General features: G+C 40.3%; 1 protein-coding gene across 3 annotated transcripts in view; it reads right to left on the reverse strand.

The window, feature by feature from the left end:
* Positions 1-20459, reverse strand: part of abcc1 (ATP binding cassette subfamily C member 1 (ABCC1 blood group)) — a 79220-nt gene extending 58761 nt beyond the window's left edge. For 2 of the 3 annotated variants that reach the window (XM_077559177.1, XM_077559179.1), the window contains exons 1-5: positions 20313-20459; positions 18364-18540; positions 18118-18246; positions 16794-16931; positions 16577-16702 (exon numbers count right to left, since the gene is read on the reverse strand). In XM_077559177.1, coding sequence (XP_077415303.1) covers positions 16577-16702; positions 16794-16931; positions 18118-18246; positions 18364-18540; positions 20313-20375 — 633 coding nt within the window. In that variant the 5' untranslated portion in view covers positions 20376-20459. Of the gene's footprint in view, positions 1-2585; positions 2676-16576; positions 16703-16793; positions 16932-18117; positions 18247-18363; positions 18541-20312 lie in introns of those variants that run through there. The other variant, XM_077559178.1, reaches the window with a different exon arrangement.
* Between the last annotated feature and the right edge of the window lie 373 nt (positions 20460-20832).

Raw genomic sequence — 20832 nt, forward strand, 5'->3', positions numbered from 1 at the left:
ATGGTGACGAGTTGAAGTGACGTCACGCACCCACATTGCATTGAGATTGAATGAGAGAAGCACCCCTTCAACAAAAGCCTCTCGCGACTTAACGGTTGAAGATACAGATTCAAGAAAGGGCTCGTTAGAACGGCAAGGGTTTGGGGAACACGAGCATGTTCTCATTTTCTTAATCGGATAAAAAATGACCAAATGAGAGCAGGTTGAAAACTTATGATTTATCAGAAATGGAGAGAGGAAGGCGCCTGAAATTAACATGTACAAGACAGGCGAATTAGTCCGACTTCTCTTGCTTAAGGTGAAAATAAAGGTACTAAATGACACCTTAGCCAAATAAAAGTTAGTTTGTCTGAAAGAAGACACTCGTGACTACAAAATGTGAGAATTTGATGTCTAGTGAGCAAAGATTGTGGCCATGGTGACGAGTTGAAGTGACGTCACGCACCCACATTGCATTGAGATTGAATGAGAGAAGCACCCCTTCAACAAAAGCCTCTCGCGACTTAACGGTTGAAGATACAGATTCAAGAAAGGGCTCGTTAGAACGGCAAGGGTTTGGGGAACACGAGCATGTTCTCATTTTCTTAATCGGATAAAAAATGACCAAATGAGAGCAGGTTGAAAACTTATGATTTATCAGAAATGGAGAGAGGAAGGCGCCTGAAATTAACATGGCAGAGATAGGCGAGTTGGTCCGACTTGTCCGAGCTTAAAGGGAAAATAAAGGTACTAAATGACACCTTAGCCAAATAAAAGTTAGTTTGTCTGAAAGAAGACACTCGTGACTACAAAATGTGTGAATTTGACGTCTAGTGACAAAAGATTGTGGCCATGGTGACGAGTTGAAGTGAAATTTTTTCAAATACATTATTTGGTTCCCGGCACTGGATGGCTAATTAGCCAACAGAGTGTGTGAGAAAGCTAATTCAGTCACTGTCTTTGAACCCGCACAGGGGTGGGAGCTTTCATTCCTTAAAAAAGATTTTGACACTGAGCTAAAGATGGGAAAAATTCCTACAAAATGAGCTAAAATTCGTATCGGTCGGACAACGTATGCGCGCGCAGCGTGTCTTGGAAAAAGGTGCTTGATGTGTGATCTTCTCTTCCCTTTTCCCATTCATTCCCAATGGGGAGTTAATTTGGGAGTTTTTTGGGAATAGCGTCGCCATGGTAACTGGGAATTCTTAGAAAAATAATAGCGCAGCGAGTCAGATCGAGCCGCATCGTTTGATACCTCATTTGTGCCGGTGCGATGTACGGTACGGGCCGCATTTTAGCGGAAAAATCGCTGGAATAATAAAAAATAAAAACTAGAAAAATTCCCGCGGAAATTTTGAATGGGACTGCTGACTCTTTGGTAATGAGCTGAACAGTTTAAAATTTAAACCACTGGAATCGCTCAAGAAATGTGGAAGTTAACCATAATCAACATCAACTAAAAGTATCTCACTGTCCCTGAACATGTATTTAAAAAAATGTAAATGAGCTGAACAGTTTAAAATTTAAATGACTGGAATCGGTCAAGAAATGTGGAAGTTAACCATAATCTAAAAATATGTCACTGTCACTTTAAGAGCACATACATTTTTGACTTGGAGCCGTCACGCGCCCCACATTGCATTGAGATCGCATGAGAGAAGCACCCCTTGTACAAAAGCCTCTCACGACTTAACGGTTGAAGATACAGATTCAAGAAATGGCTCGTTAGAACGGCAAGGGTTTGGGGAACACGAGCATGTTCTCATTTTCTTAATCGGATAAAAAATGACCAAATGAGAGCAGGTTGAAAACTTATGATTTATCAGAAATGGAGAGAGGAAGGCGCCTGAAATTAACATGTACAAGACAGGCGAATTAGTCCGACTTCTCTTGCTTAAGGTGAAAATAAAGGTACTAAATGACACCTTAGCCAAATAAAAGTTAGTTTGTCTGAAAGAAGACACTCGTGACTACAAAATGTGAGAATTTGACGTCTAGTGACAAAAGATCGTTGCCATGGTGACGAGTTGAAGTGACGTCACGCACCCACATTGCATTGAGATCGCATGAGAGAAGCACCCCTTGTACAAAAGCCTCTCACGACTTAACGGTTGAAGATACAGATTCAAGAAAGGGCTCGTTAGAACGGCAAGGGTTTGGGGAACACGAGCATGTTCTCCGAAATCCCTCATTGGCGCCGCTTCGCTACACCGTCGACACGCCACTCAACCCCCCCCCCCCCCCCACGTCGACGACAGACGAGACAAAAGCCTTACTGTATATTGTAGCAACGAGAGATGTACACAATTGAGATTTAGAGCCTACTCAAACTTTTCTTAGTTTTTTTTTACTGCACATTAAAACTTTAATGTAACATCTGCTAGCTCTTTGCTAGCGCTAGCAGGTGCAGCTAGCATGTAGGCTACCATCTCTAGCACTTAACTTTTCCAATCTTGTTAAAACAGCAACATAACGTTCAAACACATCAAATACGTTTCAATACATCGCCAGTATTAACGTGATGTAGTTTAGGATGGGGAAAACTTGCAAAATCACACTTATTTAGCATTATTCACCAGACTACAAACAATTGCCTTGCAACTTACCTCAGACGAGATGAAATGGGAGGAGTAGGTTCTCGAGAAACTTCTAATTGGTGTCATTAAAGCGTCTCTCATTGGCCACAGCACAGACAAGCAGAAAACGAACCAATCAGGGAAAAGAGAGAAGACTAGATCCAACTATCATCAAGATTGGTTGCATTCCATTGAGATTGTATGACAGACGCACCCCTGGAACAAAAGCCTCTCACGACTTAACTCTTCAAGATACAGATTCAAGAAATGGCTTGTTAGAACGGCAAGGGTTTGGGGAACACGAGCATGTTGTAATTTTTTTAATCGGATGAAAAATGACCAAATGAGAGCAGGTTGAAAATGTATGATTTATCCGAAATGAAGAGGAAAAAAACACCCAAATTAACATGGAAGAGATTGGCGAGAGAGTCCAATTTCTCTTCGCTTAAAGGGAAAATAAAGGTACTAAATGACACCTTAGCCAAATAAAAGTTAGTTTGTCTGAAAGAAGACACTCGTGACTACAAAATGTGAGAATTTGACGTCTAGTGACAAAAGATTGTGGCAGTGGTGACGAGTTGAAGTGAAATTTTTTCTAATACATTATTTGGTTCCCGGCACTGGATGGCTAATTAGCCAACAGAGTGTGTGAGAAAGCTAATTCAGCTACTGTCTTTGAACCCGAACAGGGGGGGGGGGCTTTCATTCCTTAAAAAAGATTTCGACACTGAGCTAAAGATGGGACAAATTCCTACAAAATGAGCTAAAATTCGTATCGGTCGGATAACGTATGCGCGCGCAGCGTGTCTTGGAAAAAGGTGCTTGAAGTGTGATTTTTTTCCCATTCATTCCCAATGGGGAGTTAATTTGGGAGTTTTTTGGGAATAGCGTCGCCAAGGTAACTGGGAATTCTTAGAAAAATAATAGCGCAGCGAGTCAGATCGAGCCGCATCGTTTGATACCTCATTTGTGCCGGTGCGATGTACGGTACGGGCCGCATTTTAGCGGAAAAATCGTGGAATAATATATAATAATAACAACAAGAAAACTAGAAAAATTCCCGCGGAAATTTTGAATGGGACTGCTGACTCTTTGGTAATGAGCTGAACAGTTTAAAATTTAAACCACTGGAATCGCTCAAGAAATGTGGAAGTTAACCATAATCAACATCAACTAAAAGTATCTCACTGTCCCTGAACATGTATTTAAAAAAATGTAAATGAGCTGAACAGTTTAAAATTTAAATGACTGGAATCGGTCAAGAAATGTGGAAGTTAACCATAATCTAAAAATATGTCACTGTCACTTTAAGAGCACATACATTTTTGACTTGGAGCCGTCACGCGCCCCACATTGCATTGAGATCGCATGAGAGAAGCACCCCTTGTACAAAAGCCTCTCACGACTTAACGGTTGAAGATACAGATTCAAGAAATGGCTCGTTAGAACGGCAAGGGTTTGGGGAACACGAGCATGTTCTCATTTTCTTAATCGGATAAAAAATGACCAAATGAGAGCAGGTTGAAAACTTATGATTTATCAGAAATGGAGAGAGGAAGGCGCCTGAAATTAACATGTACAAGACAGGCGAATTAGTCCGACTTCTCTTGCTTAAGGTGAAAATAAAGGTACTAAATGACACCTTAGCCAAATAAAAGTTAGTTTGTCTGAAAGAAGACACTCGTGACTACAAAATGTGAGAATTTGACGTCTAGTGACAAAAGATCGTTGCCATGGTGACGAGTTGAAGTGACGTCACGCACCCACATTGCATTGAGATCGCATGAGAGAAGCACCCCTTGTACAAAAGCCTCTCACGACTTAACGGTTGAAGATACAGATTCAAGAAAGGGCTCGTTAGAACGGCAAGGGTTTGGGGAACACGAGCATGTTCTCCGAAATCCCTCATTGGCGCCGCTTCGCTACACCGTCGACACGCCACTCAACCCCCCCCCCCCCCACGTCGACGACAGACGAGACAAAAGCCTTACTGTATATTGTAGCAACGAGAGATGTACACAATTGAGATTTAGAGCCTACTCAAACTTTTCTTAGTTTTTTTTTACTGCACATTAAAACTTTAATGTAACATCTGCTAGCTCTTTGCTAGCGCTAGCAGGTGCAGCTAGCATGTAGGCTACCATCTCTAGCACTTAACTTTTCCAATCTTGTTAAAACAGCAACATAACGTTCAAACACATCAAATACGTTTCAATACATCGCCAGTATTAACGTGATGTAGTTTAGGATGGGGAAAACTTGCAAAATCACACTTATTTAGCATTATTCACCAGACTACAAACAATTGCCTTGCAACTTACCTCAGACGAGATGAAATGGGAGGAGTAGGTTCTCGAGAAACTTCTAATTGGTGTCATTAAAGCGTCTCTCATTGGCCACAGCACAGACAAGCAGAAAACGAACCAATCAGGGAAAAGAGAGAAGACTAGATCCAACTATCATCAAGATTGGTTGCATTCCATTGAGATTGTATGACAGACGCACCCCTGGAACAAAAGCCTCTCACGACTTAACTCTTCAAGATACAGATTCAAGAAATGGCTTGTTAGAACGGCAAGGGTTTGGGGAACACGAGCATGTTGTAATTTTTTTAATCGGATGAAAAATGACCAAATGAGAGCAGGTTGAAAATGTATGATTTATCCGAAATGAAGAGGAAAAAAACACCCAAATTAACATGGAAGAGATTGGCGAGAGAGTCCAATTTCTCTTCGCTTAAAGGGAAAATAAAGGCACTAAATGACACCTTAGCCAAATAAAAGTTAGTTTGTCTGAAAGAAGACACTCGTGACTACAAAATGTGAGAATTTGACGTCTAGTGACAAAAGATTGTGGCAGTGGTGACGAGTTGAAGTGAAATTTTTTCTAATACATTATTTGGTTCCCGGCACTGGATGGCTAATTAGCCAACAGAGTGTGTGAGAAAGCTAATTCAGCTACTGTCTTTGAACCCGAACAGGGGGGGGGGGCTTTCATTCCTTAAAAAAGATTTCGACACTGAGCTAAAGATGGGACAAATTCCTACAAAATGAGCTAAAATTCGTATCGGTCGGATAACGTATGCGCGCGCAGCGTGTCTTGGAAAAAGGTGCTTGAAGTGTGATTTTTTTCCCATTCATTCCCAATGGGGAGTTAATTTGGGAGTTTTTTGGGAATAGCGTCGCCAAGGTAACTGGGAATTCTTAGAAAAATAATAGCGCAGCGAGTCAGATCGAGCCGCATCGTTTGATACCTCATTTGTGCCGGTGCGATGTACGGTACGGGCCGCATTTTAGCGGAAAAATCGTGGAATAATATATAATAATAACAACAAGAAAAATAAACCACTGTCCTAGGTAGAATAACAATATGTGCCTGCTTGCTTCGCAAAGCAGTCCCATAAATAAACCACTGTCCTAGGTAGAATAACAATATGTGCCTGCTTGCTTCGCAAAGCAGTCCCATAATAAAAAACTAGAAAAATTCCCGCGGAAATTTTGAATGGGACTGCTGACTCTTTGGTAATGAGCTGAACAGTTTAAAATTTAAACCACTGGAATCGCTCAAGAAATGTGGAAGTTAACCATAATCAACATCAACTAAAAGTATCTTACTGTCCATAAAAAAATGTAAATGAGCTGAACAGTTTAAAATTTAAACGACTGGAATCGGTCAAGAAATGTGGAAGTTAACTATAATCAACATCAACTAAAAGTATCTTACTGTCCCTTTAAGAAACATGCACAGTCACGCACGCACATTTGACTTGGAGACGTCACGCGCCCCACATTCCATTGAGATCGCATGAGAGAAGCACCCCTTGTACAAAAGCCTCTCACGACTTAACGGTTGAAGATACAGATTCAAGAAATGGCTCGTTAGAACGGCAAGGGTTTGGGGAACACGAGCATGTTCTCATTTTCTTAATCGGATAAAAAATGACCAAATGAGAGCAGGTTGAAAACTTATGATTTATCAGAAATGGAGAGAGGAAGGCGCCTGAAATTAACATGGCAGAGATAGGCGAGTTGGTCCGACTTGTCCGAGCTTAAAGGGAAAACTAGAAAAATTCCCGCGGAAATTTTGAATGGGACTGCTGACTCTTTGGTAATGAGCTGAACAGTTTAAAATTTAAACCACTGGAATCGCTCAAGAAATGTGGAAGTTAACCATAATCAACATCAACTAAAAGTATCTCACTGTCCCTGAAAATGTATTTTAAAAAATGTAAATGAGCTGAACATTTTAAAATTTAAATGACTGGAATCGGTCAAGAAATGTGGAAGTTAACCATAATCTAAAAATATGTCACTGTCACTTTAAGAGCACATACATTTTTGACTTGGAGACGTCACGCGCCCCACATTCCATTGAGATCGCATGAGAGAAGCACCCCTTGTACAAAAGCCTCTCACGACTTAACGGTTGAAGATACAGATTCAAGAAAGGGCTCGTTAGAACGGCAAGGGTTTGGGGAACACGAGCATGTTCTCATTTTCTTAATCGGATAAAAAATGACCAAATGAGAGCAGGTTGAAAACTTATGATTTATCAGAAATGGAGAGAGGAAGGCGCCTGAAATTAACATGTACAAGACAGGCGAATTAGTCCGACTTCTCTTGCTTAAGGTGAAAATAAAGGTACTAAATGACACCTTAGCCAAATAAAAGTTAGTTTGTCTGAAAGAAGACACTCGTGACTACAAAATGTGAGAATTTGACGTCTAGTGACAAAAGATCGTTGCCATGGTGACGAGTTGAAGTGACGTCACGCACCCACATTGCATTGAGATAGAATGAGAGAAGCACCCCTTCAACAAAAGCCTCTCGCGACTTAACGGTTGAAGATACAGATTCAAGAAAGGGCTCGTTAGAACGGCAAGGGTTTGGGGAACACGAGCATGTTCTCATTTTTTTAATCGGATGAAAAATGACCAAATGAGAGCAGGTTGAAAACTTATGATTTATTCGAAATGAAGAGGAAGAAGTCGCCCAAATTAACATGGGAGAGATAGGCGAGAGAGTCCAACTTCTACTCGCTTAAAGGGAAAATAAAGGTACTAAATGACACCTTAACCAAATAAAAGTTAGTTTGTCTGAAAGAAGACACTCGTGACTACAAAATGTGAGAATTTGACGTCTAGTGACAAAAGATTGTGGCCATGGTGACGAGTTGAAGTGAAATTTTTTCAAATACATTATTTGGTTCCCGGCACTGGATGGCTAATTAGCCAACAGAGTGTGTGAGAAAGCTAATTCAGCCACTGCCTTTGAACCCGAACAGGGGGGGGGGGGCTTTCATTCCTTAAAAAAGATTTCGACACTGAGCTAAAGATGGGAAAAATTCCTACAAAATGAGCTAAAATTCGTATCGGTCGGATAACGTATGCGCGCGCAGCGTGTCTTGGAAAAGGTGCTTGAAGTGTGATTTTTTTCCCATTCATTCCCAATGGGGAGTTAATTTGGGAGTTTTTTGGGAATAGCGTCGCCATGGTAACTGGGAATTCTTAGAAAAATAATAGCGCAGCGAGTCAGATCGAGCCGCATCGTTTGATACCTCATTTGTGCCGGTGCGATGTACGGTACGGGCCGCATTTTAGCGGAAAAATCGTGGAATAATATATAATAACTAGAAAAATTCCCGCGGAAATTTTGAATGGGACTGCTGACTCTTTGGTAATGAGCTGAACAGTTTAAAATTTAAACCACTGGAATCGCTCAAGAAATGTGGAAGTTAACCATAATCAACATCAACTAAAAGTATCTCACTGTCCCTGAAAATGTATTTTAAAAAATGTAAATGAGCTGAACATTTTAAAATTTAAATGACTGGAATCGGTCAAGAAATGTGGAAGTTAACCATAATCTAAAAATATGTCACTGTCACTTTAAGAGCACATACATTTTTGACTTGGAGCCGTCACGCGCCCCACATTGCATTGAGATCGCATGAGAGAAGCACCCCTTGTACAAAAGCCTCTCACGACTTAACGGTTGAAGATACAGATTCAAGAAATGGCTCGTTAGAACGGCAAGGGTTTGGGGAACACGAGCATGTTCTCATTTTCTTAATCGGATAAAAAATGACCAAATGAGAGCAGGTTGAAAACTTATGATTTATCAGAAATGGAGAGAGGAAGGCGCCTGAAATTAACATGTACAAGACAGGCGAATTAGTCCGACTTCTCTTGCTTAAGGTGAAAATAAAGGTACTAAATGACACCTTAGCCAAATAAAAGTTAGTTTGTCTGAAAGAAGACACTCGTGACTACAAAATGTGAGAATTTGACGTCTAGTGACAAAAGATCGTTGCCATGGTGACGAGTTGAAGTGACGTCACGCACCCACATTGCATTGAGATCGCATGAGAGAAGCACCCCTTGTACAAAAGCCTCTCACGACTTAACGGTTGAAGATACAGATTCAAGAAAGGGCTCGTTAGAACGGCAAGGGTTTGGGGAACACGAGCATGTTCTCCGAAATCCCTCATTGGCGCCGCTTCGCTACACCGTCGACACGCCACTCAACCCCCCCCCCCCCCCCACGTCGACGACAGACGAGACAAAAGCCTTACTGTATATTGTAGCAACGAGAGATGTACACAATTGAGATTTAGAGCCTACTCAAACTTTTCTTAGTTTTTTTTTACTGCACATTAAAACTTTAATGTAACATCTGCTAGCTCTTTGCTAGCGCTAGCAGGTGCAGCTAGCATGTAGGCTACCATCTCTAGCACTTAACTTTTCCAATCTTGTTAAAACAGCAACATAACGTTCAAACACATCAAATACGTTTCAATACATCGCCAGTATTAACGTGATGTAGTTTAGGATGGGGAAAACTTGCAAAATCACACTTATTTAGCATTATTCACCAGACTACAAACAATTGCCTTGCAACTTACCTCAGACGAGATGAAATGGGAGGAGTAGGTTCTCGAGAAACTTCTAATTGGTGTCATTAAAGCGTCTCTCATTGGCCACAGCACAGACAAGCAGAAAACGAACCAATCAGGGAAAAGAGAGAAGACTAGATCCAACTATCATCAAGATTGGTTGCATTCCATTGAGATTGTATGACAGACGCACCCCTGGAACAAAAGCCTCTCACGACTTAACTCTTCAAGATACAGATTCAAGAAATGGCTTGTTAGAACGGCAAGGGTTTGGGGAACACGAGCATGTTGTAATTTTTTTAATCGGATGAAAAATGACCAAATGAGAGCAGGTTGAAAATGTATGATTTATCCGAAATGAAGAGGAAAAAAACACCCAAATTAACATGGAAGAGATTGGCGAGAGAGTCCAATTTCTCTTCGCTTAAAGGGAAAATAAAGGTACTAAATGACACCTTAGCCAAATAAAAGTTAGTTTGTCTGAAAGAAGACACTCGTGACTACAAAATGTGAGAATTTGACGTCTAGTGACAAAAGATTGTGGCAGTGGTGACGAGTTGAAGTGAAATTTTTTCTAATACATTATTTGGTTCCCGGCACTGGATGGCTAATTAGCCAACAGAGTGTGTGAGAAAGCTAATTCAGCTACTGTCTTTGAACCCGAACAGGGGGGGGGGGCTTTCATTCCTTAAAAAAGATTTCGACACTGAGCTAAAGATGGGACAAATTCCTACAAAATGAGCTAAAATTCGTATCGGTCGGATAACGTATGCGCGCGCAGCGTGTCTTGGAAAAAGGTGCTTGAAGTGTGATTTTTTTCCCATTCATTCCCAATGGGGAGTTAATTTGGGAGTTTTTTGGGAATAGCGTCGCCAAGGTAACTGGGAATTCTTAGAAAAATAATAGCGCAGCGAGTCAGATCGAGCCGCATCGTTTGATACCTCATTTGTGCCGGTGCGATGTACGGTACGGGCCGCATTTTAGCGGAAAAATCGTGGAATAATATATAATAATAACAACAAGAAAAATAAACCACTGTCCTAGGTAGAATAACAATATGTGCCTGCTTGCTTCGCAAAGCAGTCCCATAACTAGAAAAATTCCCGCGGAAATTTTGAATGGGACTGCTGACTCTTTGGTAATGAGCTGAACAGTTTAAAATTTAAACCACTGGAATCGCTCAAGAAATGTGGAAGTTAACCATAATCAACATCAACTAAAAGTATCTCACTGTCCCTGAACATGTATTTAAAAAAATGTAAATGAGCTGAACAGTTTAAAATTTAAATGACTGGAATCGGTCAAGAAATGTGGAAGTTAACCATAATCTAAAAATATGTCACTGTCACTTTAAGAGCACATACATTTTTGACTTGGAGCCGTCACGCGCCCCACATTGCATTGAGATCGCATGAGAGAAGCACCCCTTGTACAAAAGCCTCTCACGACTTAACGGTTGAAGATACAGATTCAAGAAATGGCTCGTTAGAACGGCAAGGGTTTGGGGAACACGAGCATGTTCTCATTTTCTTAATCGGATAAAAAATGACCAAATGAGAGCAGGTTGAAAACTTATGATTTATCAGAAATGGAGAGAGGAAGGCGCCTGAAATTAACATGTACAAGACAGGCGAATTAGTCCGACTTCTCTTGCTTAAGGTGAAAATAAAGGTACTAAATGACACCTTAGCCAAATAAAAGTTAGTTTGTCTGAAAGAAGACACTCGTGACTACAAAATGTGAGAATTTGACGTCTAGTGACAAAAGATCGTTGCCATGGTGACGAGTTGAAGTGACGTCACGCACCCACATTGCATTGAGATCGCATGAGAGAAGCACCCCTTGTACAAAAGCCTCTCACGACTTAACGGTTGAAGATACAGATTCAAGAAAGGGCTCGTTAGAACGGCAAGGGTTTGGGGAACACGAGCATGTTCTCCGAAATCCCTCATTGGCGCCGCTTCGCTACACCGTCGACACGCCACTCAACCCCCCCCCCCCCCCACGTCGACGACAGACGAGACAAAAGCCTTACTGTATATTGTAGCAACGAGAGATGTACACAATTGAGATTTAGAGCCTACTCAAACTTTTCTTAGTTTTTTTTTACTGCACATTAAAACTTTAATGTAACATCTGCTAGCTCTTTGCTAGCGCTAGCAGGTGCAGCTAGCATGTAGGCTACCATCTCTAGCACTTAACTTTTCCAATCTTGTTAAAACAGCAACATAACGTTCAAACACATCAAATACGTTTCAATACATCGCCAGTATTAACGTGATGTAGTTTAGGATGGGGAAAACTTGCAAAATCACACTTATTTAGCATTATTCACCAGACTACAAACAATTGCCTTGCAACTTACCTCAGACGAGATGAAATGGGAGGAGTAGGTTCTCGAGAAACTTCTAATTGGTGTCATTAAAGCGTCTCTCATTGGCCACAGCACAGACAAGCAGAAAACGAACCAATCAGGGAAAAGAGAGAAGACTAGATCCAACTATCATCAAGATTGGTTGCATTCCATTGAGATTGTATGACAGACGCACCCCTGGAACAAAAGCCTCTCACGACTTAACTCTTCAAGATACAGATTCAAGAAATGGCTTGTTAGAACGGCAAGGGTTTGGGGAACACGAGCATGTTGTAATTTTTTTAATCGGATGAAAAATGACCAAATGAGAGCAGGTTGAAAATGTATGATTTATCCGAAATGAAGAGGAAAAAAACACCCAAATTAACATGGAAGAGATTGGCGAGAGAGTCCAATTTCTCTTCGCTTAAAGGGAAAATAAAGGCACTAAATGACACCTTAGCCAAATAAAAGTTAGTTTGTCTGAAAGAAGACACTCGTGACTACAAAATGTGAGAATTTGACGTCTAGTGACAAAAGATTGTGGCAGTGGTGACGAGTTGAAGTGAAATTTTTTCTAATACATTATTTGGTTCCCGGCACTGGATGGCTAATTAGCCAACAGAGTGTGTGAGAAAGCTAATTCAGCTACTGTCTTTGAACCCGAACAGGGGGGGGGGGCTTTCATTCCTTAAAAAAGATTTCGACACTGAGCTAAAGATGGGACAAATTCCTACAAAATGAGCTAAAATTCGTATCGGTCGGATAACGTATGCGCGCGCAGCGTGTCTTGGAAAAAGGTGCTTGAAGTGTGATTTTTTTCCCATTCATTCCCAATGGGGAGTTAATTTGGGAGTTTTTTGGGAATAGCGTCGCCAAGGTAACTGGGAATTCTTAGAAAAATAATAGCGCAGCGAGTCAGATCGAGCCGCATCGTTTGATACCTCATTTGTGCCGGTGCGATGTACGGTACGGGCCGCATTTTAGCGGAAAAATCGTGGAATAATATATAATAATAACAACTAGAAAAATTCCCGCGGAAATTTTGAATGGGACTGCTGACTCTTTGGTAATGAGCTGAACAGTTTAAAATTTAAACCACTGGAATCGCTCAAGAAATGTGGAAGTTAACCATAATCAACATCAACTAAAAGTATCTCACTGTCCCTGAACATGTATTTAAAAAAATGTAAATGAGCTGAACAGTTTAAAATTTAAATGACTGGAATCGGTCAAGAAATGTGGAAGTTAACCATAATCTAAAAATATGTCACTGTCACTTTAAGAGCACATACATTTTTGACTTGGAGCCGTCACGCGCCCCACATTGCATTGAGATCGCATGAGAGAAGCACCCCTTGTACAAAAGCCTCTCACGACTTAACGGTTGAAGATACAGATTCAAGAAATGGCTCGTTAGAACGGCAAGGGTTTGGGGAACACGAGCATGTTCTCATTTTCTTAATCGGATAAAAAATGACCAAATGAGAGCAGGTTGAAAACTTATGATTTATCAGAAATGGAGAGAGGAAGGCGCCTGAAATTAACATGTACAAGACAGGCGAATTAGTCCGACTTCTCTTGCTTAAGGTGAAAATAAAGGTACTAAATGACACCTTAGCCAAATAAAAGTTAGTTTGTCTGAAAGAAGACACTCGTGACTACAAAATGTGAGAATTTGACGTCTAGTGACAAAAGATCGTTGCCATGGTGACGAGTTGAAGTGACGTCACGCACCCACATTGCATTGAGATCGCATGAGAGAAGCACCCCTTGTACAAAAGCCTCTCACGACTTAACGGTTGAAGATACAGATTCAAGAAAGGGCTCGTTAGAACGGCAAGGGTTTGGGGAACACGAGCATGTTCTCCGAAATCCCTCATTGGCGCCGCTTCGCTACACCGTCGACACGCCACTCAACCCCCCCCCCCCCCCCACGTCGACGACAGACGAGACAAAAGCCTTACTGTATATTGTAGCAACGAGAGATGTACACAATTGAGATTTAGAGCCTACTCAAACTTTTCTTAGTTTTTTTTTACTGCACATTAAAACTTTAATGTAACATCTGCTAGCTCTTTGCTAGCGCTAGCAGGTGCAGCTAGCATGTAGGCTACCATCTCTAGCACTTAACTTTTCCAATCTTGTTAAAACAGCAACATAACGTTCAAACACATCAAATACGTTTCAATACATCGCCAGTATTAACGTGATGTAGTTTAGGATGGGGAAAACTTGCAAAATCACACTTATTTAGCATTATTCACCAGACTACAAACAATTGCCTTGCAACTTACCTCAGACGAGATGAAATGGGAGGAGTAGGTTCTCGAGAAACTTCTAATTGGTGTCATTAAAGCGTCTCTCATTGGCCACAGCACAGACAAGCAGAAAACGAACCAATCAGGGAAAAGAGAGAAGACTAGATCCAACTATCATCAAGATTGGTTGCATTCCATTGAGATTGTATGACAGACGCACCCCTGGAACAAAAGCCTCTCACGACTTAACTCTTCAAGATACAGATTCAAGAAATGGCTTGTTAGAACGGCAAGGGTTTGGGGAACACGAGCATGTTGTAATTTTTTTAATCGGATGAAAAATGACCAAATGAGAGCAGGTTGAAAATGTATGATTTATCCGAAATGAAGAGGAAAAAAACACCCAAATTAACATGGAAGAGATTGGCGAGAGAGTCCAATTTCTCTTCGCTTAAAGGGAAAATAAAGGTACTAAATGACACCTTAGCCAAATAAAAGTTAGTTTGTCTGAAAGAAGACACTCGTGACTACAAAATGTGAGAATTTGACGTCTAGTGACAAAAGATTGTGGCAGTGGTGACGAGTTGAAGTGAAATTTTTTCTAATACATTATTTGGTTCCCGGCACTGGATGGCTAATTAGCCAACAGAGTGTGTGAGAAAGCTAATTCAGCTACTGTCTTTGAACCCGAACAGGGGGGGGGGGCTTTCATTCCTTAAAAAAGATTTCGACACTGAGCTAAAGATGGGACAAATTCCTACAAAATGAGCTAAAATTCGTATCGGTCGGATAACGTATGCGCGCGCAGCGTGTCTTGGAAAAAGGTGCTTGAAGTGTGATTTTTTTCCCATTCATTCCCAATGGGGAGTTAATTTGGGAGTTTTTTGGGAATAGCGTCGCCAAGGTAACTGGGAATTCTTAGAAAAATAATAGCGCAGCGAGTCAGATCGAGCCGCATCGTTTGATACCTCATTTGTGCCGGTGCGATGTACGGTACGGGCCGCATTTTAGCGGAAAAATCGTGGAATAATATATAATAATAACAACAAGAAAAATAAACCACTGTCCTAGGTAGAATAACAATATGTGCCTGCTTGCTTCGCAAAGCAGTCCCATAACAAGAAAAATAAACCACTGTCCTAGGTAGAATAACAATATGTGCCTGCTTGCTTCGCAAAGCAGTCCCATAATAATAACGACAAGAAAAATAAACCACTGTCCTAGGTAGAATACTAATATGTGCCTGCTTGCGAAGCAAGCAGTCCCATAATAATAACGACAAAAATAAACCACTGTCCTAGGTAGAACAACAATATGTGCCTGCTTGCTCCGCAAGCAGTCCCATAATAATAAAAACTAGAAAAATTCCCGCGGAAATTTTGAATGGGACTGCTGACTCTTTGGTAATGAGCTGAACAGTTTAAAATTTAAACCACTGGAATCGCTCAAGAAATGTGGAAGTTAACCATAATCAACATCAACTAAAAGTATCTCACTGTCCCTGAACATGTATTTCAAAAAATGTAAATGAGCTGAACAGTTTAAAATTTAAATGACTGGAAACGGTCAAGAAATGTGGAAGTTAACCATAATCTAAAAATATGTCACTGTCACTTTAAGAACTCATACCCATTTTTGACTTGGAGCAGTCACGCGCCCCACATTCCATTGAGATTGCATGAGAGAAGCACCCCTTCAACAAAAGCCTCTCGCGACTTAACGGTTGAAGATACAGATTCAAGAAATGACTCGTTAGAACGGCAAGGGTTTGGGGAACACGAGCATGTTCTCATTTTTTTAATCGGATGAAAAATGACCAAATGAGAGCAGGTTGAAAACTTATGATTTATCCAAAATGAAGAGGAAAAAGTCGCCCAAATTAACATGGAAGAGATAGGCGAGAGAGTCCGACTTTTCCTCGCTTAAAGTGAAAATAAAGGTACTAAATGACACCTTAGCCAAATAAAAGTTAGTTTGTCTGAAAGAAGACGAGTTGAAGTGAAATGTTTTCAATTTGTTTGATTATTTTGTTCCCGGCACTGTAAGGCTAATTGCCCAACAGAGTGTGTTAGAAAGCTATTTCACTCACTTTCTTTGAACTCGCACAGGGGGGAGAGCTTTCATTCCTTAAAAAAGATTGTCTGTCCTGTCCTAGGTAGAATAACAATATGTGCCTGCTTGCGGAGCAGCAGCAACCCATTTTTCTAGGATAGTAATATGTGCTGCTTGCGATTTCTCGTCTCTGACAGGCTGGCCTCTTTTTTTATGTAATCTGCTAACCTATTACATTAGCAGGAAGCTAAATATGTAACAACTGGCGTTTCCACATTGGTAATCTGTAACTGCTATAGAAAGTGGAATCGCACTAACAGTTTCCATGCAAACAAAACACTGCTTTCATTGCTTTTCAGAAGCCGGGCGCATAATTCTTGCAAAGGCTCATGGGGCATAGGAATAAGGTGAATAGAAGTTACACATTTGACGTCATATTAGCGATCAGAGAACATACTTACTGAGTCTTTGACAACTTGAGAGAAGAGTGGAGGCTGATCTGACAAACAGGATAAAATCAGCGAAACGAGCAGCAGGGCGTAGTACACAAAGAAGGTGGTGTGCCTCCACACACAAATTTCTGACGGCTGGAATGAATGAATACATGTCAAACTGTGGATCATCAATTATAAACATATGGATCATCATTTGCTGCATCAGTGACAGTGGTTGACTGACCATGTCCAGGACTTGCAGGATCTTGGACCGGAAGGTGATTGTGGCACATAGCAAAGCCAACAGCCAGAAACCCAGCAACACTCCAGATGATTGAACCCCTTTCATTCGTTCATACTGAATCATTAGGGTGGCCAGCAACTGGAGCACACATGCAAATCAAGTATATTAGGACACATCCCAACTGTAAAAAAAAAATTGGGTTGTTTTGCTCATGTCATGACAAACATAATCCCCTTATTTAATACTCTTGTTTAGCGTCATTCATTCTTTAATCCAATAAATTATGCCTTTACTAACCATGTGAAGTTACATTATTGTGCTCAGTGCAGAAGGGCCAGCTCTTATAGGAAGGCATCCAAACCATCTTCCCCTTGGGAAAACCAAAGCCTCACAGCCTGCCAAGCATCATGATGAATCAAATCTGGCCCTTCAACGCTACTTTGGATTAGGTCCTCCGATGCAGTGTTTCCCAAACAGGTGAGCACATTGCAGGGGGTATATGAAATTCAGGTAACTGATAAAAATAAAATAAAACTGCTATACTATAACTCTGAGTATTTTTTGTTCAGTGTTTTGTTTAATGCATTTTTAAAGGGGACTAATGTAAAGGTTTTTGGTGGTAAATGTTATAGGAAAGGCAGGTGTATTCTTTATTTCAATTCAATGACATACCAACAACAAGAATGGAGGATGAACACCTAGTAGTTAATAAGGTTTTGCAAACAGAAGTGACTAGATGGACCATTGATTGTAATGACTAATTACGGTAAGTAAAACAGCAAACCGATTTCACCCCCAGAATTCTTATTAATGTGTGTCAGCTTTTATAGATTGATAGAAAGCCCACATTGTTCAATATTTGCAATTATTAACGTTTAATGTATTCATGGATTTTTGGAGTTTGAGTTTGTTATTAATATGACTACACATATGTATTCACACTTCCCTCCAACAGTATTGGAACAGCGAGGCCAAATTCCTTGATTTTTTGCTGTAGAATGAAAACATTTGGGCTTGACATGACTAGAAGATTATATTAGACAAATGATCCACATTTCAGCTTTTATTTTAAGACTATGTGTGTACACTCACATGTAATATGTAATGATTTGTGAATGGGCCCCGGGCAATAATAATAATTGAAAATAATAAAAAATAATAATTAAATTTAAAATAATGAAAATGGAAATAATGAAAATGACCACTACCACTAATAATAATAATAATAATAATAATAATAATAATAATAAGGGTACGATCAATAATAAGGGTATTATTATTTGAAGAGAACAAGAATAATATCATTATATGATAATTCTCTCACCATGGTGAAGCCCAGTATGGTTGGACTGACTAGGTGGACAGGTGCAGGAACTTTACTGCCGGAACTTCTTTCCCAGAAAGAATAGAAAACATCTGCCCAGCAGATAATCCATAGAAGAAAGCCAAAAGCCTGCAGACAGAAGAACAAACAAATTACCATTAATTTCTGACATCTTGATGCTTAAATTATGTGATCAAATAAAGATAGAATAGATAAGAGTACACAACAGTGTAATGTATGACTCACAGTTTTGGCTTTGTTAAGGTGACTCATACATATGTAACCTTGATTATGGCTACGAAGGTAGATGAGGTAGAAAGGGGCACACAGCCAGAGGTAGACGCATGGTAGCCACACCAGAACGGTGTTCTGGAAGCACTGAGTAAAATCTGGGTTTGTAGTATTCCATGAGCGGTCCCAATCCTGGTTGAGGCAAAAGAAAGATATTATTTTGCTCCATCTAAAACAGCAAGAGCACAGATGACCAGTTAGTTTTACACTGTGTCTGTAGCGATTTATTTTCAGTGTTCGTTGTTCATGCTCCGTAAGAAAGCAAGATTTGTAATCATTATTTATTAACAGAAGGGGTGAATACTGGATACAGCCAAAGTCTCAGTTTTGTGGTGATATTTTGTGTGTGGAAAAAGTAGACCCGAATGCAGGGGGAAAGGAAAAACAAGGCAGTGCAGCAGAGTAGCCCTACTATCCAAAAATAATTTATTTTTAATTCATTTAAAAAAAGAACAAAAAGGCATCAATCAAAATACTAAACTAAGTTCAACAAATCAAAATTTAAACATACAAAGAAACACTCACCACTACAGGGGGGTTGGGTTTGGCGGTAATTGACTGGTGTTCTGACATGTCAAGTGCATTTTGGAGTATTCATGCATGTCGCACAATGGTGCCCCGCACGGATGATGGTAACCTACACACTCTACGTGTACTGTAGGCCTTGGCTGTATCGCTAAATCGCTTTGTGGTTAAAAAGACTTGTTATCCCCTCGGGAGGCAGTTTTGATACAAAAGAGAGTGGGTATTGGCCCTTTACTTCCCGCACATGTTGTGAACGGGTGGGGTAACATTACACTTTTGCAATATACTTCCATCCATATGGGAACATCTAAAAAACTACCTCATGAGAGCATTACATTAAAACTATTTAGCGATATTTGGGAGGTTTTTCAAAATTTCTGTTTCCATTTCCAGTTTGCTAATGCACAATTTGCGTTTTGGGCATTTCTGAGCACAATGGAAACCTCCAAAACTCTTTTGAGCTTAAGCGTTCAGGACAAATTTGGCAGCAAAAATAATATTTTATTAAAAAAAATACATAAAATAGTGGATTTGTTGGTCGCACTTACACAAGTACAATAAAACATTTTTACCAGTTCTGTCTCCAATTTAGGGGCAACAATTTAGGGGCAGTCTGGACAGGTTATTTATTTACTTACTTCATTAAAGTATTATTGCATGCGCCTGACAGACCTCAATAAATGGAAGTTATTTGCAGCTCTATAAAAATAGTTTATAGAAATAGTATTTACTACCCCTGGTCTAGGTGATTTTGTTTAACATTTGAGGAACATACTTCTAGATGTGCTTCATATTTCAAGTGCCTCTAGATATTCTGTAGTGAATTGGAGCTACAGTATAAACCCAATTGAGTTGGGCTCAGCAAGCAAGTCAAGGCTGCTTGAGATCGACGTTATAAACTGTAAACAAAAACGGGGCATACAAAAAAAAAGATCGATACCAGTGATTATACTCATTTTGTTAACATCCAACTTATTAAAAGTGTGGTTGGTGGCGACAAAAGTCAAAAAAATCGTTAAAAATGGCCACAATGTAGTGGTGAAAACACTTCATACACTGCAGGTTTTCAAGCACCTCTCCACTGGTCAGTCGTGTGTAATTGTTTACGACATTAGCAAGTGACTTTCTGAGCAATGAGCCGGCGTCGAGTAAAGAACTTACACCAGTTGTCCTAAAATTATTAAGCGTGCATCTAAGGTTAAGAAGACCTGTTGAATTTAATTACAAAAATATGTTGATAAGCCGGTTATTCAAGCGACTGATAAGCTGAATTAACTGCAAGTGACACTGGTGACCGGTAGCTAGCAAAACAGAACAGACGTAAAAAAAGAAAAGAAAAGGTGAACAAACTCAAAAGACATGGAAAACAAAGAACTTACCCAGAACCGGTCGGAACCATCGGGGCTACAGAATCTGTCAAGCCCCATTTGCAGGGACGTCATGTAAGAGAGGTCGTGACAATGAATTGTTCGGAGTTTCTATTTCGTAACGTGAGTCTCCGGCTTCACATGCCAAACAGAAGGAAGGCTGCTGCTTCTTCTTTAGTGCGTGATGGTGACACAAACAAACTATTTAAATGACAATGCTGCCGCCTGCTGTACGGGAGAAGCAATTGCATTTTTCTGCGTTGAAGCCGGGGGTTATAATAATGGTTACATTTCAGTGCGATAACCTTTTTTGGGGGGGAACATTTTCGCGATTTTTAACCTAATTTACAATAGATTACGTATTTAACATTTAGGAACGTGTATTGATAGATCTTTAAAAAACAACAACAACAACAACAACAAAAAACATAGCTGGGATGTTATTGATTGTTATAGCATCCCCATTCCGTGACTTCACTACATGTTCCTCATGACACTGGGGAAGGTCCACACTGGCAGCTGTGTTTGGCTC

This window comes from Vanacampus margaritifer, chromosome 2, assembly GCF_051991255.1.
Source record: "Vanacampus margaritifer isolate UIUO_Vmar chromosome 2, RoL_Vmar_1.0, whole genome shotgun sequence".
NCBI classification, from domain to species: Eukaryota; Metazoa; Chordata; class Actinopteri; order Syngnathiformes; family Syngnathidae; genus Vanacampus; species Vanacampus margaritifer.